General features: G+C 33.3%; 1 protein-coding gene across 2 annotated transcripts in view; it reads left to right on the top strand.

The window, feature by feature from the left end:
• The first annotated feature begins 678 nt into the window (after positions 1 to 678).
• The window catches only part of LOC101899021 (phospholipid-transporting ATPase VA), a 46,656-nt gene continuing 32,452 nt past the window's right edge, over positions 679 to 14,882 (top strand). For both annotated transcript variants that reach the window (XM_020037997.2, XM_020037996.2), the window contains exon 1: positions 679 to 1,879. In XM_020037997.2, the coding sequence (XP_019893556.1) occupies positions 837 to 1,879 (1,043 nt within the window). In that variant the 5' untranslated portion in view covers positions 679 to 836. The remainder of the gene's footprint in view (positions 1,880 to 14,882) is intronic.

Here is a 14,882-nt window from a genome sequence, read left to right as displayed (position 1 = left end):
TTTCGAAGCTGAAACATAGATGGTACTTTTGCCAAGCAACGGGAAGTTTTTGACAAAGCCCAAGAAAGCAATTGGGACAAAGAATATGTGTTTCACAATGCGTAATAAAAGCGTGTGCTAATATTTTTTTTCCCGTCATTTGTAAATTAGTTTTATGAATCTGTATTGACCCGTTTAAATTCCAATATCTCAGAAACTGGTTGGATATTTATATCTGGGGAGACAAAATTTTAAAAGAGTGTTCGACACCTACTTATTGAAATTTAAAGTGCTGTATAAGATCTCTGCTCGTGTAGTATGTGAAAATTGAATCTCTTATTAAGAACTTTTTTATCTTAAAAAAAAAAAAAACAAAATATCCAAAGGGTAGGTTGAGGAAGTGGTCCATAATCTTTCGATCCATTACAAATGGACAGTTTCCAAGTTTCTCAAAAAAGTTTTTCGCTATAGGGTCAAATGTCTGAATAATATTTGTAAATTTAATTGCAACCTTATTCCGACGGGCAGATAGAATTGCCAGACCTCACACACTTTTGCAAATTTTAATTTTTTGTTGTATTACCTTTGTCTCACTTTGTGTAGGAGGCAACGTCCAACATTTTTTTAAAAAAATATAGATATTTTTTTGCTTAATACATGAATATATTGGTTTAATTCTTTTTTTTTCTATTTTATAGGTTTTTATGCATGCAGTCTTATACGAATAATAAAAATGTGTTCTTAATACTTAAAACCTGCTAAAACGCAGTGAAAGAGCATAGTTGTCGTTGATTGTGTGTGCGTTTTATAAAAAAAAAATTAATTTCATTTTTTGAAACTAATGGTGTCTTGTGAAAATGCCTTCTGCAAATACCGAAGAGTTGAGGCGAAAGTTCACGGTTGTTCAACAACAAAGATCAGCACCACCGGGATTTTCAGCACCAGGAGCAGTAGTTGCTTCGAACTTGACATCAGTGTACGACCCTTTAAACGCCTCATCTATACCCTTGAACCACACAACAACGGGATTCTTAACTGTCCAAGAACCCGAAAGAACATATGTATTTCCAGGACCGGGAGGGCTAGGAGGAAATACCGTCGGTAGTACAGCAACGGGTATACCCGGAGTAGCAGTCATCAACCCTGCTCCTAATACGTTGGGTGTTACGTTAGCGACGGGCAGGGGGCATGCTCGTTCCGTTAGTCATGGTGGTGGTGCAATCGTGGGTCCTACAGGTCGTCCTATCAAATCGGCGTTGAAAGGTCACCAAAGGGCTTTTTCACAAGGTCAGATTACGGATTCACCTGGTGCGACAAATACACCAAGGGGACATAGTCGAGTAGGCTCAAAAACTGATTTTATTTTGCCCCCTGGTCACAAGGAGGAAAATGAGACTCGTGAATTCGGTCCATCCGCACCATCATCCGCTGCGGGTCGCGGTCATTCTAGGCAGGCTTCCCGTTCCGAATCGATATATACCCTGCGGCGCTCTGAAACACCACCCTGGTGGAAACGTATCAGTATGTGTCGGGCAGAAAAATGTGAAGAGCGAGCTTATCGTATTGTAGTGCCAAATCATACAGTTCCGCCGAAAACTCCAAAACGTGATCATCCGAATGGCCACTTTGTGGGTAATAAAATACGCACTACAAAGTATACCCTGCTCTCGTTCATACCGAAGAATTTGCTCGAACAGTTCCATCGTGTAGCAAATTTGTATTTTATTTTCATTGTTTTACTTAATTGGTTTCCCGCCATCAATGCATTTGGCAAAGAAGTGGCTATGATACCTGTTCTTTTTGTTTTGGGAGTAACTGCTGTTAAAGATTTATTTGAGGATCGTCGACGGAGATTTTCCGATAAAAGAATAAATAACTCAACATGTCGCGTATATGATGGGTAAGTTTTTGTATATAAGTTATGCATATTTGTAAAATTCTTTGAATAAGAAATTGACAGATCTATTATGATTTTAACGACATATTGCCACAGTATTTAATTTACTAAATACACTTTTAAAAACTTTGTTATATGTTACGTAATGTTAAAAAGATATAATAATTAAAATTACAGCCATAAGAAGGCATATATTTTAACGATTCAGCCATATTTTTAATGAATTGTTTAGAAATAGGTATATAAAATACATAATAGGTACCAATCAATATGACAGAAATTTGGTATAATAATGAATTAAGTCGGTTGGGCATTACAATAGAATTGTCTAGAATTATATTTGTGAAGTTCTTATTCGGTATTAATCACCCTACTATACGATTGTTTAGATCTGTCCAGGCGTTGCGTAAAAATTCAAAATATACGTTATATTTTTGTATATTCGACATAATAAACAAACGTTGTTTTTATAAAAACAACAATGAAGGGATTAAGCCTGACCAGATTGCAACAACAAAATACTATGGTATCCCAAAAAACAAGCCAACACTGTTCGACAAATAGGTTTTCTTTCGATTACCGTGGAGAAACGTGTAGTAGTTTTGAAAATCATGGACTAATTATTGCACGGCAAGTACGTCATCGAAAGTCTGCCCATCTAGTAGGAGGCATTAGTCCAGCAAAAAAACTTTTCTAAAACAACAGAGACGTTTGTTGAAACCTATTCAAATAATCATTCATACGTAATGAATATTTCACAATGAATGTCAGCAAGCCATTTGGATAATCTCAATTTTTACACGCAATCTAATGTTCTCACATAGTTATGAATTATTTAAGTATCACATTGAATTTGATGGTAATACGCAACTTACGACTATGCGGTTCAAATACAATTCAATTATGAATTTCTAAATTTGCTAAGTTTCAGAACGAATTTTTTGACTTACATCCTCCAAAATCAAATCTTGCAATTTTTTTGGAACTTTCCGGGTTTTCCACTAAGAATTTTAAATTTTTCCATTCAACAGGCGATTCCGGAACAATTCCACACAAAATACCATATCGAAAACCAACTTTAGATTTTTTCAATTCCGCGATTTTTCTGGATTCTTTTCATAAAATTTTCTATCCTAAAAAAGGAGGGAATACATAAATTGCTTTTCTGACTGGCTTCTTCATAGAGGAGTTTAATGTTGACTTAGTTCGATTTTGGTCCTACGCTCCATTGACTTTTTCCGATGAAGCCACCCGATGACTTAAGACAGTAAAAAAAGCGTTTATGTATTCTCACCTTTATGCATTAATTGTAATCCTTAAAAATCGAAAATTAAAGAAGTAACAAGTTCGAGGTTATCAAATAATCTATATCATGTTTCTATATAGATTCCATTCCCTATACAAATTCTACTAGGCTATGCCTTTCAATGGTGAACAATCGTCGGTAGTTTCTTTTTAATACGAGCGTGACCTAAAAAACTTTTGTAGCAGAATAAAAGCACACAAACTCCCCTCAATTTCGTGTGTTTTTCGTGGAAAGTTTGTTTATGACTTTGTAGCTGGAGGTAATTGGGGGCGCCAAGAAAAAGTAAACAACATAAGGTAAAACATATTATTGAATGCTCGATGATAGCAATTAGGATACAATAATAAAAATACCGCAACAATGTCATATTTTTTTGTGAGCTGTCAAAATAACAAAAGAAAAACTCAAATTGAAAGTAAATGCATTTTGCTAAGCAGTTTTTCTGCATTATATAAAGTGGAAAATATCATGTAACTGAAAAAACTGCATTGGGAAGTGCTTACCAACAACCGTCACACATAGATTTTAATATTTTTTCGTAAAAAATCGCATTATAATTTCAACTTTTGAAACCTACCACAAAAAATAAGCAAAAACGTCCAAAACAACTGGCTAATATTGGCTGTAAAGATGACATTCATATTATTAAACAAGATAATAAAATGGCCATAAAATAAATTGTTCTGAATTTCAATATATCAATTGAAACGTAAAATCATGAATAAATGTATTAAGGTACTTTAATAAACTCGGTATGATCATCAATAATAATTATTTGTTAAACGAAATAGAGCATAGATGAATTTCTATAAATGTACAGGGTGAGATGAAAAAACTGCAACCAACTTCAGTGGCAGCTCATTATATTGTTTACAAGCGTACAAAAGCATTTTGGTGAGAATTTTCCAGAAAAAAAGTTATTTGTGATGAAATTAAAGCATGATAGTGTGATTTCTTTATATTTGGATGGAAAACCGCAATCGTTAGAGCACTCCAGCATTTAAATGTGAATAAATCTTTTGTGTCTCGTACCATTGCTCGTTACCGTGATACTGGTGGCGTACCCGACGTCAAGGAAGTAGTGGCTTGTGAGCTGAACATATCGCAACATTCCATTCGACAAATACTGAAAAATGAGCTCTGGGTAAAGCCATTGGAATTCCAAAAAGTGCAAGAACTTACACCTTACACCTTACTTACACTTACAACAGAAAGAAATTAGACTTAAAAAAAGCTAAAGAGTTGCTTCGCTTGGCCGAAAGTGGCGAAGTGCCGAATTTGGTTTTCTCCGATGAGGAAGCATTCGTTGTCCAGCAGTTTGTAAACAAACAAAATGATCGTGTTTACTTGCCAAAGAGGTCAGCTGAAAATGTGCACCTTCGGTTGGCCATCAGAACTCAAGCGTCGGCCATGATGATGGTGTGGGCTGCCATAGCAGCTGATGGTCGCTCTCCGCTCGTATTCATCGACCTTGGCATCAGAATTAATGCCGAATATTATCGCGAAAATATTCTGGAGGGTGTATTAAAGCCTTGGACACGCAAACATTCTTGCCGCAGACCTTGGACATTCTAACAGGGCTCAGGACCATTGCACTCAGCAAGAATGGTCACAAAATGAGGTTTCTCGCTTCATTTCCAGCGCATAATGGCCACCAAAATCTCCAGATACCAATCCGTTGGACTATTGTGTCTGGAGTATTTTGGAAAGCAAGGTTGGCACTAAAAAATATCAAAGTGTCGATAACATCAAGCAAGCGCTTCGCCGGGAATGGGTCAAAATACCGCAGAGCAACATTCGGGCAGCGTGTGACGGTTTCATTGGTTGTTTGAAGGCCATAATTCGTGCCAAAGGTGACCAATTACAACAAATCTAAACTTATTCTAAAATTTAATGCTATTTCCGACATTTTTTGCTTTCATTCAACAAAATTAAAAAAATGTAAAATTCTTTGTTGCAGTTTTTTTTATCTCATCTGTATATTTATATGGAAATTTAGATCAATGAATTCAATTGTTTCCAAATGATGTAAGAGGAGAAATTCCTGAAAAAAACATTGCTTTATTCGGTATCAGCAACGATAGATATTAGAAGTGTTACGTTCGTTCGATTTTCTTAGTGTTTAACAACAACAACTGGTTAAGAAAATCGAATACGAACTTAAAAGTTTGCAAGGATCAACGTTTTTTAGTTTCGATTTTCTATTTTTAGTTAATTCTCACCAAGAAGTTACAAAATCGATTATTTTATTTCTTGGTAAATCTATTGAAAATTTAGAAGTAAAAGCAAAATACGACAACTTGCGTATTTGGACAACTACTCGGTCTAGTTCTAATCAGTGTTACTGCTAAAAAGTTGCACAGAATTTTTTTCAATAAAAAATTTTTAAGGTTATTCATTCAGCAAAGTCAAACTTAACAAAAATTTAATTAAAAAAGTGGTCTGACAATATTATAAATTCTAATTGCACTTTTTTAAAAATCCGTTTCTGTATTTTTGAACAGGTCAATGGGCTTTCATAACTCTATTTCATCATTTAGTAAATCTAGAGCTTATAACATGTACCCATATATTTATACTTTAACCCATTAATTAATTTTTGTTTTCGTTAGTCCTAATTTAGACAACATTCTTTCCCACAAGCGTTGCTGTGAAAAATTATAATACATGAGCGACAAATTTGTACAGATGTTGATATAAATCTTGGTCCTAATTTTTTAAACAGTTTTTATTATCCTCAACTTTGCTTTCTAAGAGTCTGAATTCGCTACTTGGAGCTGCAGCTTCATTTATAATAGAACTAGCTGATACCGGCGCGCTTCGCTACTCCTTTCGCTTTTATATGCATTCAACATTTAATATATAAATATTTGTTGGTTAAAAAATATAAATAAAACAAATTCAAAAAATTTTGTTATTGTAATACTTTGACGTTACGTTATTATTGTAATACTTTAAACAAACAAATAGCTCGGTCTTATAACGCGTGAACATACCAGGAACAGAACATGAGAAAAGCAGGAACATGCTAAATTTAGTCCGCATACACGAAGGGATTGTCCTTCGGATTTATTAATTTCATATCAAATGCCAAGCGTGCCTGAAACTGCAATCTTTTGAAGTTGAAAGGCATTTATGTTGTAATAAGAGAATTCGAGGTAGCAACATACTTTCCAGTTATAATCACACTCTCAATTAAATTTTTGTGTAGTTTTTATACTCTCCACCATAATATGGAGGGTATATTAAGTTTGTCATTCCGTTTGTAGCACCGCGAAATATACATTTTAGACCCCACATAGTGTATGTATTCTTGATCAGCATAAACTTCTATGTTGATTTAGAGATGACCCGCCGTCTATCCATCTGTCAATCGGTGAAAATCACTCTAGCTTCCGAACGAAATAAAGTAGGTTGATAAAATTTTACTCAAATGTATATTATGTCTGCAGGACTTTTGGTATTGAAAATGGACTATGTAGGTTCACGATATTGTACAGCCCCCATAAAACGGTACCTCCCGATTAGTTACAGACATTATTCGCCGGAATTGGTTCAAATTTGGTATTTGAAGTCCGTAATGCATACCACAGCCTACGACAGAAGATTGTCTGTGCAGGTTCGGCCGAACTTACAGCTTTTTTACTTGTTTACTTTTAGCCTTATACCATTGCAAAGGCGTTGCTTCTTTATAAAATCATATTCCAATCTGAAACGATTTCAATATAATTTGACAAAATTTACATTTACACCAAATTCCGTCACACCTTCCATATTTCATTGAAATTGGAGGTACATACCGTGTTTGGTGCATAAAATATGTGAAATCGGCCGAGAATATATATGGGAGCTATATCCAAATTTTAACCGATTTCTAATTAATTTGTCAAATTTATTATTGTATTTAAATTCCGCCTCACATTCTGAATTTTATTGGAATAGGACATACATATGGTGTTTGGTATTGGTATTTGGCATTCATAAGATCGGCCGAAAAATATATATGGGAGATGTACCTAAACCTCAACCGATTTGAATATAATTTGGCAAATTTTTGTACCAAATTTAGTCACTCATGCCGAATATCATTGGAATCGGACATACCTATCGTGTTTGGGGCATCAAATACTCGAAATCGGCCGAAAATATATATAGGAGCTATATCCAAATCTGAACCGATTTCAATATAATTTTAGAAATTTATTTTCTGATCAAATCCCGTCACACATTTCAAATTTAATTGAAATCGAACATATCACGTATTCTATACATTGTTCTTGGGCTTTTTTTGTCCATTGTTTTACGAATCTTCTTGCCACCAACTCAAAGGAAAGCCATCTAGTATCAGAAAAACTTAATGCTCGTGTTCTGGGACATCAAATATATTCTGGAATTGCGTAAAATCTACTCGCCTGTTATAACTTTTAAAGTCGCACAAATTTAGAAATGGTGCAAAATTGGAAATGTTTTAAAAAGTTGCACATTAAGTCTCAGTTTGTCAAAATGCAACTTTAGTCGTTCAACGGTAAACCTGGTCGTAATGGCTTGACAAAGATTATAATAAAGATTGATTGGTTTGACAGTGCGTGAAAGAATATTTCGAAGAAATATTTCGAAATATTAAAGTTTGGAATTAAAATTCAAAAACAAAGTTCAGTATAAACAATAACCTTTTTAAAAACTATTTAATCAGCATGTTTGACTCAATACAGGACCTTTGTTGATGGATACGACCTGCTGGCATAGACATAGGCCAGTAACTACATCTTTCTGATAGATAAAAAAGTGATGTTGTCGGACACATAAATCGTTTTTCGCTATTACAAGCCTCATTTAAATATAAACTGTTCGATAAGAAAAGGGCCAGACCATCATCCCTTTATATTTTAACGTAAAGTTAACTGAATTCATGTTGCCATATTTTATATTGATAATATGACAATAACAGCAAAATTTATTTAAATAAATAAATGGATAACGCAATTTTATATAAACGCAACTATTATATTGAAGAACTGAATTATAAATTAATTTTACGAAATTAATTACGAATTCGTTTTGTTTATTATTTTCAACCTATAATAAAGATACCATTGTGAAAAAAGCAGCGGCTACCAGTTACATTTACAAAAAGCTTGTTATATCTCTGTAAAAAATCAATATATATTAAAAGAAAGATGTAATAATGAGAACCCGATAATGTGAACTTTAACCTTCACTTTTCCTAAATTAAGGGATAAGTCACCTTTTGTTATCCCTTACTTTAGGAAAAGTGAAGGATAAAGTTCACATTATCGGGTTCTCATTATTAAAGGGAAGATATAAGATTGGGCCATAGATGTATAGAGATAGGACAAGACAGATTCAAAATATGGTAACCCTGTGACATAACAATATAGTTACCAATGTTAACTGATTTAAACCGCTAAAGCAATCATTTGGTAAACCAAAGTTTTGGATTAATCAAAGTTTTATTTGTTATTCTTTTCTATAATTGTGTTTTATATATTAATATGCTTCTGTCATGAGCTGTTTTTCTAGATAGTGTAGCCGCAAACATTTGTTCAGAATGCATTTTGTCTAGACTTTACCATTTTCGGTCTTTGCTACTGGTTATGTGTTATGTTATCGAATTATGGATACGGCCGGCCATTATAAGCCTTTGCTTGTGGATTAGGTTATAAACAAAATCTATCGCTGATATCTTCAACACTTAGAACTACTAACACGTAGAGCTTCGATATAGAATGTTAGCTGTACGGATTAGAGCTGTGTCAATCATAAATTTTATATATTTTTATATATAAACTATTTTTTAATTACTACTTAAAGGACAACGATGAAGTTAGCCAAATGATTTGTAATTTTACATTTCCCGACAGTATGTACTTTAATTTTCGGTATTTTGAATGTCTCGACCTCCAATATCCATTCCTAATTTTTGTAAGTAAATAACTTTTTTTCTCAAAAAATATGAAATATATACTATATTGGAAAGTTATATGGTTCTTCTTCTATTAAATTCATTTACGATAACCATTTTTATCTTAATAATTTGTTACGATATGTTAATTTTTCAACATCGTTAATTTATCATTCGTTAAAATGTGCACCAACACAAATTGTAAGTGGTTTGTGTCTTTGCTAATCCAATATACAATTTATTTTCACGGACGTAAAGGTTTTATGAATCAATGAAACATTCAAAATTAGAGCTTGCTTCTTTTATTTTTTATCTTGTTTTGAAAAAAATTCTGCAAAAACATTAATATTTGATACAAAGAAAAGCAACGAGTCATTGACAACTGATTTCCAGACAAACCTAACCTCGAAAACGTGCTTTGCAAGACAATCGCTATGTTTCTTTTTCGTCACATTAACATTCAAATGATGATTTTTCATTAGCTTTGTTAAATTTAAGCGTCATAGTGTGAAAAAAGAGTAATTAAATAGTTGGAATATTAGGTTCTGCAGAACTATGTTTATGTTCCTCAGTTATCTTATTTTTTCACGTGTATGCATCGGATAATGTTTTTACTAGCAGTTTATATTATTATATAAATTTCAATGAATTTTGCCAGCTTTAAAAATTATAACATCGAATTTTGATTAATGATTTATTATTTACTTCGTTTCAACCTCATGTACTATATAGAATGTTACCTACAATTATTTTCAGTACAAGTGCATAGGCAGGTATTCAATTCGGAAATATGGGACAATGAGAACACGCAAGCCATTTGCCGGACGGTGACGATGCGGCTACAACAACTATGGTAAAGAACAATCAGCGTAATGTGCTCTCTTGTCGTCTCCCACCCTTGCAAATCTTATTGGCCAACAAACAATTGAATTCTACCCGTGTTGTACGAGGGAAAGTTTGTTTTAGCATTTTAATTTATTGATTTTTACGGACTCACGTTTTACAACGGGGTAATTATTAGTTGACTTAACTGAATTGAAATAATTACAAATTAATAGAATATTCTAAAAATTGCAGCAGCATTCTCAATCGGCTTTACATATTCTGTCAACATACGATCTATTTACGAAGAGGTTTCGTATATAGCAATTTATATACACGTACACCCAGGAAAAAAAAAAAAAACAACTTAAAATCAAGAAAAACAATGTTAAATCAAGATGAAACGTTAATGAACAATGTTGATTTAAAAATGCAAAATTTAATATGGAAACAACTTAAAATTAACATTGTTCGGAGTTGAATTAATATTGAATCCACGTTGATTTAAAATTGAATTCATCTTAAATCAATGTGAAAATATTATAATTTTAAGGTAGTTTATTACATAATTAACATTGGAACAATCTTAAATTAAGAATGCAACAATTTTATAACAAGGTTTTTTACTTTGATTTTATATTAAACCATTATGAAATTGTATATTCACACTAGGTGCAAAAAGTTACATACCATATTTTAGATAAAATAATCAAAATAACGAATATAAGGAAGTATCGTCACATGGGGCTTATACAAAAACATGAACCTGTGTAGGCTGGTCATAGGCTGTAGTTCCCATTACGCACTTCAAATGCAAAATTTGATGCAGGGAGGTACTGGAGGTATATGTATATGCATTTTTTACGAAATACGAAACTTGACACAATTCCGGTGAATCATGTCGCTAAAATCGGCAATATACCGAATAAAGGGAGTTCCCGGTATATATGGTGGGTATACGAAGATCTGACGAACCTTATTTAAATTGGCAATAATCGGATCAGATTTTGATATAGCTCCCATATATCTTCAACCGATGTTGGTTGATTGTTCACCAAATGGCCAATATCTATTTAAATGAGCTGAACTTTGGCACATCCGACCGAATTCAGTATAGAAGCAAGTGCATAAAATTTGGTGAAAATCGGTTTAGATATAGCTATAGCTCCCATAAATATGTTTCATATATGTTACATTCGTAATATGCATTCGACAACAATGATATTTGGTATCAGATATCTTATAGAGCTCGGAAATACCTTTGCCAAATTTTATCGAGATCGACTGAGATATGGACATAACTCCCATATATATCCTTAATCCGATTTCAGGTTTGTTGTGCAAATAATAGCTAATATCAGCCCAAATGGAGTTGATTTCGGGACGTACGTTACCATTTTTCCGAAGTGATTTCATGCACTCTATAGCAATGTTGTTGGGTAAAAAAAGATTAAAGTGTCTCCGTCAAATTTAGTGAAAATCAATTCAGTATTTGATATGCCCCCATATATTAGTTCCCTCTGAAACCAAACTATAACTGCTCTAAAGCCAAATGTTGATAGGTGGTTTGATCTACTTCAAATAAATTCTTTTGTAACGAGCTTACTAAATATGTAGATTTTGACTTTTCCTTGTTGGTTTAACAATGCTTTTATATCCTACATCACATTAAAACAATATCTACAATACAATATTTATTGTGTAAATTGACCGTTGACAACAATTCTCCGGCCTTGGAGCAGTTTGATCCCGGAGTTTGGATTATATTTCGACCTCCATTGTTTGCGAAGTTTTTCCCCGCAATCCTAATGGTTGGTTGTGGTTCTTTAAATCTTCAAAAAGAGACTCTATATTAATCCTTTTAAGAATTGTTTGTCACGTGGACGCATCGAATGTTTGCATTGCTGAGTACCATAATATCACTTGCTGGCCATTGATAGGATTGATTGGCAATTTCATTGCCTATATATAGAATATTATATAGAATATTGTCGCACACAACACCATTCATCAGAAGACAATGCAACGAAATCAACACATTGCATTGCTTGTCATCTCTTGATGTCATCTAACATTTACAAAATCAGCGAAACCATAGTGAATCATGTGAATCATGCAAAATCAGACATACATTGGGCAAAAAGAATTGCCGCAATTATTAGTTATTTATTATATTTCGACCTCCATTACTTGCACTGCCTTATAATGTCAACGAACAGTAACGAATCAAACGAATGTCTTGTTATTTTGGTACATCCCCTACCTAGTTCAAATTGTCGACTTAATGCATTTCAATAGCAATGAAAGAACGAATGCATAACAAATACGAATAATTTCATTTCGAACTCTGTTTCTGATGTTTTTTTTAATTATTTTCCTTTTTAAACATATTTTGTATTACAATGCGTCCTTTCACTTATTTTAACAATGAACAAGTTAAAAAGCAGTAAGTTCGGCCGGGTCGAACTTTGAATACCCTCCACCATTTGGAACAAATTTGGAAATTTTCAAAAAATAAAGTCCTTTAACAATTCTGTTAAAATTTTAAAAATACCGAATATAGCCGTTATATTGGGGTCTATACGACATGGACCTACATAGGCCTTGTTTGTCATAAGCCATTACCATATTGAAATTCGAAACTTGAAATAAACGGTGGATAATGTAGCTAAAATCATCAAAATATCGTATATAGGGCGGTACCGTTATATCGGAGCTGTGCGAAGACCTGGACCAGCATTATTTTGCACAGACATTTTTTTTTGGCATACAAAATTTGAAACAATTCCGGTGAATAATGTCGCTAAAATCATCAAAATACAGAATATCGGGAGATACCGTTATATGGGGTCTATACGAAGACGTGAACCTGCACAGACAATTTTCTGCCTTAGGCTGTAGTATCCATTTCGAACTTCAAATAACAAATTTGAAACAATTCCGATGAATAATGTCGCTAAAATCACCAAAATACCGAAAATCGGGAGATACCGTTGTATGGGGGCTATACGAAGACGTGGACCTACACATATAATTTTCTGTCATAGGCTGTAGTATCCATTTCGAACTTCAAAAAGTTAGGGAGATACTTATATGTGGGGGCTATATGAAAACGTGGACCTACATGGCCCATTTACGAACTTAACCTGCCTACTGAAAAAGTAAACACGTGAGCAAAATTTTAGCCTTCTATCTCAATTCGTTCGAAAGATAGCGTGATTACAACAGACAGACAGACGGACATGGCTAAATCGAATTAGAATTTTACGCTGATCAGGAATACATATACTTTGTTGGGTCTGACATGAGTATTTCGAGGAGTTACAAACGGAATGACAAAGTTAATATACCCTCCATTGTATGGTGGAGGGTATAAAAAATGAGCCCGATTACAAATTATTACACACTGACAGCCAGCTGATCCGTTTACAAGTTGACACCAATGCATGGGCAAAGTCGACAACAAACAATGTCATTTTTGGATGTTTTTTTTTTTCTCTCAGTGTAGCATTTAAGAGGCCAATAGGAAAACGTGGACCTATCTATAGCCCATAAGCGCACTAAGCTAAGTGTACATATACATACAAATAAAACGCCAGGTTCAACAACTGACGGGCGGATGAGCGGACCGACATGGCTAAATTGTCTAAGAAATTTAGACAAAATTATGTTTACTTTATTTACTTTATGTTTACCTCTATGACGAAAGTATACAATTGCGGGTTTGTAAGTTAAATAAAATTAACAACAATAATTGAAGGAATACTTTTTAACATTTTATGTATAACAATGTGGCCCTTTCGTAGTTCTAGATTCAACTATTTTGAATGGTCTTCGATGAATCATCAAATCATACATGAATTCATATAAGAACGATGTCCAATTAGCTGTTGTTTATTTTTTTTATAAAATGACAAATTGTACCTTTTTATCTTTGAGTAATGAACAAAAAACTTTCTCCATCGTTTAGAAAGTGTTTTGAGGAAAAAGTAAAAGGTAAGGTAGAAATGGCATGAAGCCGACGTCGTTTGCTGTTTTGTTGTTCAAATTTCAACGAGCATACCAGAACTTAAAAATAACCGGTTTACGAAACCTTGAAACTAACGCTTTGCAATATCGTAAGAAGAAATAAACTAAAAAAAAACTATTTAATACCCCCGGTCTTTTTCCAAAAACGTGATTTTCCAAATTGAAATGAAGTATTAGAAAAATTATTGCATTGAAAGATTTTATATGTTGCAAGATATTTTTGTATGTCGCCCATTACGAATCTTATATTTTTGGCATGAATTAACTTTACTAATTTACTCTTTACTATATTTATTAAAGGAGAATATACATCATTTTCATTCATTCAAAACATATACAAATTACAATAGTTTTTGTTCCGTTTTCTTTGCTCTGGTCAATCGATTTGGGGGTCAAAACACATACAATCGACGTGACATTGAAAAAAAACTATAAAAGTAGTGATAATGATCAATAAACCAAATAAAAAAAACTGGTTAAACAGATCGAACTACGGTCATAATGGGAACCAATCAGCAAACCAGCCGTTTCTTCATTCCGTTATGGCTAGTGTGTAAAAAAGTCATACGAAAACTGACATTCGTCAGCATGTATCAATCGTGTATTTGGATTTGTATTTGGCAGATTTGTATGATATCAACACTAGATTAAAAGACATTGAATAATACATTCCTTTAGACTGGCTTCATATTTAATAATTAATTTCTAAATATTTTTACTGTAATTCTGTTGTTGCATAATTGTCAGCCTTAATTCAAGTTTTGTAATAGTTGCGAGAAAAAAATTAATTGGTCTCGGAAAAAGCCAGCAATCATAATCAGTTTCCTAGGAGTTATTTAAATATAACTATAACAAAAAATTGTTTGACCCTAGTTGTCATCAGAAGCTCAGAAGAAAAGGAACCAAAGAATTCCTTAAAACTAAAA

This window comes from Musca domestica, unplaced genomic scaffold, assembly GCF_030504385.1.
Source record: "Musca domestica strain aabys unplaced genomic scaffold, Musca_domestica.polishedcontigs.V.1.1 5, whole genome shotgun sequence".
Lineage (NCBI taxonomy): Eukaryota > Metazoa > Arthropoda > Insecta > Diptera > Muscidae > Musca > Musca domestica.
Note: the sequence above shows the minus strand (reverse complement) of the source record. Positions and strands in the feature narration are given on the sequence as shown.